The sequence below is a fragment of the Cyprinodon variegatus genome, unplaced genomic scaffold (assembly GCF_000732505.1).
Source record: "Cyprinodon variegatus isolate N-32 unplaced genomic scaffold, C_variegatus-1.0 Scaffold66, whole genome shotgun sequence".
Taxonomy (NCBI): Eukaryota; Metazoa; Chordata; class Actinopteri; order Cyprinodontiformes; family Cyprinodontidae; genus Cyprinodon; species Cyprinodon variegatus.
The window spans coordinates 697803-706303 of NW_015150519.1; the positions used below are offsets into that span (position 1 = coordinate 697803).

Here is an 8501-nt window from a genome sequence, read left to right on the forward strand (position 1 = left end):
ATCCGGACAGATACTTGGTATATCTATTATTCAGGTATATAACCTGAGTGCACCTCTTTAAGCTTTGTGTGGTTTGTCAACATAGCTTTTGCTAAATGCCTTCAAGTCCTTCATCAGCTATTTCGTGCTGCAGGATTTCAACTAACCATCAATGTTTATTTTTTATAAAGACAATTATTTGTACTGGAATGAATTTGAGGTTGCTAGAGGGATTATGGTCTAGAATAGATTGCATGTACAGTAGATAGCATCTAAAGTGAAATTATTTGGTTCTGTTTCTTTTTTGAAGTGCCACTATATAGATAAACGGATGCTGCAGTTCTTCCCATTTCATCACACATGAGGTCACAGCCTTGGCCAAGTTCAAAGGTTTTAGAAAGTAATGTAAAGCTGCTGCCATATGAAGCTGGGACTTTTACCCATTCTCACTGATATGAAGAACAATGTTCTAATACCCCAAAACAAGAAAAAAAAATCCTTAAATAATCATTTCAGATGCAGATGGGGTACACTAGTCAGCAGCAGGATTAGTGGCAAAAAATAGAAACAAATCTAACTTAGGTGTTAAGCTGGATGCTTGTTCACCTTTTCCTATTTTGATCCCAAAGTTGACATTTCCAAGAAGGACCGGATATTTCTGATGAAAAAAAAAGAAAAATGAAAAACCCCTAAAAATAGAGTTCAGTTACTAAAACAAAAAAAGTCCTCGACCAACCTGAACTGACATACAAATATTAGAAATGCTGTATGAAATTTGTAATATTTTCACCACTATTACGCAGATCAAGGGTGTAACATCTGTTCAGGATTATTTGACCAAACCAATCAAAATGCTCTGAAAACACCAGTTCTCTCTTTCTTCCATTAACTCAAACTTTGTGTTGGAACTAAAAAAACTAAACCAACATTGAGCTGAACCAAAGAAACTCACCTTTTAAGGTCCACACAAAAACAAGCTCAGGTCTGAATGTTAAAATACTTGACCAAACCAGAGTATCACCCACGAGAGGCTGGCATGTTGGGGTCAGTAAACAAACATTGTTTTTAGCTAGATGACCCGCTGACTGAAAATACTCACTGCAGCGCCACAACTTTATCAGAGAAGCTTAGATCATCGGCCCGCCTCTGACCAAACTCGCATGCATCACACTCAGAAAATGAAAACAACAATGGTGCCTGCCCACTGTTGTGTGCCTGGCTTGTCCAGTGTTCTTTTTCAGGCTTGTTAACATCATTGCACAGCATTTTCAGGTTTATTGAGAACATTCATGTAGAGACACACATTAAATGAGCTGACTTTGTGCCTACAAAATGTGCCTCTTGAAATTATGAGCTTTAAGTCTTTTTACAGATGTAGCCTAAGCTTATAGGGGCACATGTTTGTGTTTTTAAAAGTCTCAAGTTAATTGTTTGTGTTTTCTTAAATTTAAGCCTAGAACAAAAAGAACTCCCTGCCTCTATGTAATTACAACTCATATTATCGATTTCCTGTGATTATATCTGTTGCTGAGTAAAATTCAGAGATGGCATTTCTGAGTTAGATTGTAAACACTGTTATCTTTGAATATCAGCAGGAAGTGTTAACACATCTTGTTTTTGATATCATATTTAGCTTACGTATATCAATGTTTATGCTTCTTATCAGATTAATGGGATTATAAAAAGTTTGCGATAATGGTTTTTATTTAATATTAGGGCCTCTGTTTCCAGGATAACTGGAAAAAAAGAAAATGAAGAAATCAAGAATATGTTAAACAGCTGGAAAGATGTTTAAAGGAACTAAAATAAATAAATAGCAAGGAAAATCACAAGAAGTTGCTTAAGGGAAAAACTAATATAAACAACATTTATTTTGTTGCACTGTACGCAAATCTTAATGGAAAATAAACAACGACTTGAAATGAATGCATTAAACAGGAAATTCAACTTTCCCCATGGCAAGATTGCAGTATTCTTACCACGGGGACTCATTTTATTTACAGAATTAGAGATTGCTGTAGATATTCATGATTTGTTTTGAATCAGAAGAGAAGAAGCAACAATAACTACAACCATACGACCAAACAGAAAACCAGACAGAATGAAGACTTTTTTCTGTAATCCAAAAAACTGTAATATAAATTTTAGAATCACATACTTTTTCATCATTCATCATTCTTTCCTCTGTTTCTCTCAGGTGGGACCTCGACGCTGCGTCTCTCATCAGTGCGAGAGCTGCCTGAGCAGCTCCAGGAACTTTACCAGCAGGGTTTTGTCCTGGCAGCTGTCCATCCATTTATCCATCCCTGTGGTCCAGAGTCCAACAGCCTACAGCACCAGCTATACCGGGCCATACTTGTCCAAATCAATGATGGGTGAGATAATCATTTTTGACTATTAAATATGTGATGCCCCAGGAGGAGAATCAAACTATAATGGAAAAAGAACGTCTACAAAGAAAGCATCTCAGTATTATGGCCATTTAAACAGATGAGTACCAAAACATTCTAGCGACTGCTTTTTATTTCTTATAGCAATAATAAATTCCCTCATTAATGTTTATTTTTAGGTCACTTCTTCAGCAATAAGAGCAGACTAGTTAGTCTAAAATGACAAAAAAGAAGCTCCCTTAACATAATATAGCTAATCTCGCATTTACAGAAGTAAAATTAGTTCACAACACAAAGTTATGCTGTCATTTGTGAGTATTGGCATCAGGAAAAATACTGGAGTTATTTGAGTTTTGGATTTTTGCCTTGGACCTACCAACCGTAAAGGTTTTTAATGTTTTAATTTGCATATGCATTTTTGTGATACAGCATCATATGAATTGGTTTATAAAATTATGCAATCTGCTTTTTGTTTCTAATTTTGTAAACCTGTATGCCCATTGAATCATAGTAAAAAATGAAACTGCAAAAGACTGATTAGATGCAATATTTATGACCTGATACCTGTCTCTATCCGCTCACACTCTCTATTCCAATAATACTTATAATTTTGTTTTTTTTGGATAGAGTTTCACTGCCATTAATGTCATAGCTGAGGTACCATTTGGTTTTCAAAGTTATAAAGCCGAAGCATATTCTAAAGTATTGTTTAGCTCTTTATTTTCAAAAATACATGTAATGTCAGGGTTAAAAACTAATATTTTTCAAAACAAACATGACAATCCTAACACATGGTCAGGGAAAGAATTCGGGGAAGACTGTAAAAAAATTATCTTTTTAATAATTTATCTAAATCAATTAGTTTATTTTGACCAGTTTGAAATGTTTCAATCATAATCTTTTATGTATTCCATAGGAACTTATTTTGCATTACACAAGCACAAAGGTTACAATATTTTCACATGGAATACAATTTTAAGTTTATGCTGCATTGGGTATTTGATTTATAAAATAAATCCAGATAAAAAGTGCATTCAGTATTTTTATGAAGCCCCCATAAATCATTGAATTAAAAAGTAAGCTCAATTAAAAATATTATCTGTCTAATTTTACAAGCACACAAACATTCACTATCTTATTAGACAAGCAAAAGGTGAAATCTGAAGGCAGAAAAGCCTCATTAGGGGAACTTATTGCACTAAACAAAGGGGCCTACCCCTGAGGCAAACATGTTTCTGGGGCCTCAGACATCTTAGCTGCACTCCTGGGACTAAGACCTTTGGAAGCATAAAATAATGAAGCCATTACAGTCACTTAAGACAGCATGTTGAGATTACTAATGCACCTTAATTGGTGTCATTATGGAGACAGGACTTGGTGGGAATGAAATCATAAATGGTACAAAAATGTTATGCTGCCTGCCTGTATCTGAAATTAGCCCCAGAATAATGACTATGTTTAGAGTGGCTGTGTTACATATGAATTATTTCAGCTTTATTAGTTACATGTGAAAACAAAGCTTGTCCTTACCCTGTGAAAAAAATAGCAAAGGTCAGACAGCATTGCTCTGTTACCCACGGCAACAAAACATCTGTTTGCAGCTTCGTCATCAGTCTTGATGGCCCTTTCAATGTTAGCCAACATTGGCAGCATGACCTAGAGTCAATGCCATCCCTCTCGCCCTTCGCCCCTCTGTTCAAGCTTTCGTTTTTGTTTTTCTTTATAGAAACATGTGGTGGCACTTTAGATAAACAGCATACCAGGGTGGTCCTTCACTTGTGCTGTGGAAGGATAGGAAGATAACGTATTGTTTGATCACAATCTATACAAATATTAAGCATGCATATACTTTTTTTTACTCTTTTTCGTCATTTAAATTTTACACAACAGGGAAATTTGTCCTCTACATTAACCCATCCCTTAAGGAGCAATGAGCAGCTTGTGGTGCTTGGGGCATTGTGGTGTTAAAGGTCTTGCTAAGGGACCCAGAGTGACTGTCTGAGGTTTGAGGCCGTGAATTCTAACAGCTATACAACTATACTTACTTTAATTTTAGAGTAAAATAAAAGCCGGTTTGTTTAATTCCCAGACTGTCACACCACCTGAGCAAAATCTTCAGAGGTCAAAACAAGCAAACAAACAAACCACCCCCCACCCCCCCACACACACACAAAGCAGTCTAAGCAATTTAATCTTGGAAGGAACCATCCTATTTTCTCTACGCTGGACTAGCAACCCATCCAAGGCTTATCCTGTCTCCATTCTGCAATGACCGCTGGGGATAGACCAGTTAATTGCAGTCCTTCCAACTTAAGCGATAATAAACAATGGATAGATATCCTCTAAAATGTTTGCTCCTGTGCCTTGCAAAAGTTCTTATAACTGTTTAACATTTAACCCTTAAAGGCACAAACCCAAGCTTCGTTGTTTTATATAAGCTGCATCAAATAATGTATAGAGGTGACAACATTTATCTAATACAAAATTCTATATAATTTTGTAACATATTATTCCAATACAACATAAAGATGTTTGGGGTTTTTATTCAACAAAAAACATTCAAAAAAAGTTTTTGCAAGCTGCTTTCTTTAACTTCTATCTTCCTTTGCGTAATTAAATTCAGTGCAGTTTCCTTGGACTGAAGTTACATTCCTCAACCTCTGGTGTTCCTCACAATAATGACTAAATAACCTGATATTACAAGCAACCAAGAGTGAAAAGCATAATAACACAAATCTCTGTGTCCTGACAGTTCCGCTGCAAACAAGGGGGATCATGCAGGAAGGAATGAAAAGACTACGAAGAGGCTTATTGTGGGAGGAATTTATTACTTTTCTCTCTGAAAAACTAATAATGAAACCAGGATCAGGAATTGGCTTCAGGAGGGTAATGAATTTGAAATAATGTAAGCAATATTAACATTTGCTGATCCCCTTGAAAGAGTATCCGTAGCTCAATAACTAATTTAACAGCTAAAAGAGCAGGACTACAGCCCAATAGCAAGAAAAGTAATCCAGTAATGAATTTGTTTGAGCAAATGTATGTTAATAAGTAAGTGGTTTGATAAACTAGTAGAAACCCTGGTGACGAATGCTACTCTAGGAAAATCAACCTCTGCTTGCATGTACTGCCGAATGTGGACTTATTTTTCAACTCTTCAACAGCAAGTAGTTTCTTATTTCCCTACAGTAGTGAACAGTGTGAGAAACATCCTTATAGGTGTGAGACTCTTGATGGTAGTGAATGACAACTTAATTAAGTTTTTTTTTAACTCCGTGATTAGTCATCAAATTTGCCACAGCTGAGCAGAACAAGTTATTACAAAATGTCCTACTTACTGTCAGTCAAGAGAATCAGTAAATTACTACAATATTATTCAGGGCATCATCATTTTTTATTAGCATGTTACAAGTAATTGGGTTGAGGGGGATGGCATCTCCCTTCTTAAAAAAAATCATAAAAATCATCCCCCTTCTTAAATGACCATCCCCCCCATACCTTCCCCATTGACAATTTATTATTGAATGTGTAAAATGTCTACTATATATTAACAGGAATGGCAATAATATAGCCCTTTCAACATTTGGCGAGCTGTGGGCTTCCAAGTAGCCTGAGCAAAATAAATAAAATCAAAAAAGTGGCCTACCATGACTATCCTCTGCATTTGTCCTTAAATGCAGTTTATAGGGGCAGTGATAGCCATGCCAGTCCAGGTACTGACTGCAGTTCTGTTGTAAGGTGCCTTGGTTAAGGTCCATGACCGGCGTACCTGACAGGTAAAAGCCATACCATGCATAATGCTTTAATAGGCTATATTAATTAGGCTATTTATGCTTCCAATTTTTTTCATGACTAGACTACTGGATGTTATGCCTTAATGTAGGACATTTATTAATAAAAGGCTGTAGGGTGCCAAGGCAGCTATTGCTCTTTAAATTCCAATATTAAGCAATTCTCTCAGTTAAGGCCTATTAGGAATTTAAACATTTCTCTTGTAATTAGTGTTGCGCCGATGCCATTTTTTGGCCCCGATACCGATACCCGATACCTGGCTATGCAGTATCGGCCGATACCGATACCATAATAATGTAAAATAATTGCCATCATGGCTTTGTCAAGCTGCTGCCTACCTTTGTGAAGTAGGAAAAAATCTAATACAAAGTGAATCCAGTAGAACTTTTTATTGCCTACCTGGAGTGGGTGACAATAGTTGAAGAAACTTATGGCTCTCAAAATGGTATCGGTGCCCTATTTGTTGGTACTCACCGATACCGATACCACCATTTTAGGGCAGTATCGGGGCCCCGTCCGATACTGGTATCGGTATTGGTGCAACACTACTTGTAATAATACAATCTCTGAATAATAAAATTTTCCTTTGTAGGTTGATGCTGAAATGTTTTCTTAGCCATCTTAGTTCTTAGAACTTGAAAACTTCGGAAAACTCTGTGCAGCTGTTCAATACATTGCCAGATCTAAATCAGAATAAAAAAATAGCATAAACTTTAGTAAGGTAGGCATGATAAAAGCAATTCTGTTAATTAAGGACCACATATATAGAAAAAGCAGAGATACTAGTTGCTATGGAAACTCCCGCTCTCCCTGGGGAGCAGAGGGATCGAGGGAGCCCTTACCCTAAAAGAAACAAACAAAGAGGGAATGTGTTATAAGTGTTAAATTTGAAAAAAATAGAATAAAATTAAAGAAACTTGTCAAGCCCGCACAGACAAAGTTCTGTTTCAGCCAAACATATAACAGGTTTAAATAAATGTTTGTCATCTAGAACCCTAACCCTTGAATGTTTATTATGAACAAAACATAGAGGGAGTATGACTGTGCACTCTGTGTTTTAGGGGAAGTCATTAAAATAGGGAAAAACCAAAAGAAGACAAAACAGTTGCAAGAAGAAAAACAATTGATATATTTTCTGATTTAAAATTGTACATGCAGAGATTAAATAAATCAATATGGATAGTTTAAATTGATGTTTGGTAGAGGGAAACTTTTAATTTTGGATTGTGTGTCTGCTTTTTAATAGGGATATCTGGTAATGGAGATTTTGGCCAATATCTAATATGCTGGTATTTTTTAACTCATCTACCTCAAAACAGTTACTGATATGTTTTATTTAGACCTACCATCTCAATCGTGTCCTGTTAGCAGTTTGGCCATCTGTTTCCCAATCTTTGAAGCATTTTTACTTTTTTTTTCTGTTGTGTCACAGACATGACTAACAATTTTATCACTTTTAAGATCATCACTTTTCCCAAAAACAGAGCTTTTCAAATTGCTGTGTTGTGCTGGTAGAATGGCCAATGATGAAAGCTAATTTTGGCCAATACCAATTACTGTACATGCAGATGATTTCTTGCATCCCATAGGGCTCAGAATCAAGAACCGACCAGTTTTATCCTCAGTTATCCCCATTTAAAACCCCACCCAGACCCATCAGTAATAGATAGCGAACCCAAACCATGGTCACAATGCATACACACAGCTGCTCATTTTCTTTAGGAGGTTATACTGTACTATCTTTGGAACAGACGTGCAACCACATTGCCTCACATTCATATGCCAGTGTGCACTGTGCTACCAGATGACCTGCGGTAAACAAGCTGAATGCCAAAGGAGCTTTTCTTTCTGTCACAAACCCAAATACACCCTCACACCTCCATGCATATAATGCATCAATCAAAACAAACCCCTTTTAAAACTGTCTGAATCATACAAAGATAGTATAAGACTAAAATTCACAACTTATACAGTGCAGGACATATCTCTGTCAACAGCATTTACCACGACAAGAACAAAAACCCCAAGGCATCCTCCTTTGGCGACAAGTACGTAAAGCTGCCTTGCTTATTGCTAACAAAAATACTGTTATCTAATCATACTTGTATTATATTTTTGTGCTATCAACCAATCACCATCTTTTGTTTAATTATACCTACAGGGTGTGGCTATGGGCACAGGAATACAGTTTTATTTTGAACTCATAGCTGAATGCTTACTGTGGGTACCTGCTGGCCGTGCAGGACCCTTATCTGCAAACAGACCCTTTAATAGCTAAAACAGAAAAATGTTGAAACCATACCTTATTCTATGTATCACTAGAGGTTTGGTAAGATATCC

General features: G+C 36.4%; 1 protein-coding gene across 3 annotated transcripts in view; it reads left to right on the top strand.

Moving 5' to 3' along the window:
* Positions 1 to 8501, top strand: part of LOC107082988 (raftlin-like) — a 159992-nt gene that overhangs the window by 62095 nt on the left and 89396 nt on the right. For all 3 annotated transcript variants that reach the window (XM_015371911.1, XM_015371914.1, XM_015371912.1), the window contains exon 3: positions 2177 to 2354. In XM_015371911.1, coding sequence (XP_015227397.1) covers positions 2177 to 2354 — 178 coding nt within the window. The remainder of the gene's footprint in view (positions 1 to 2176; positions 2355 to 8501) is intronic.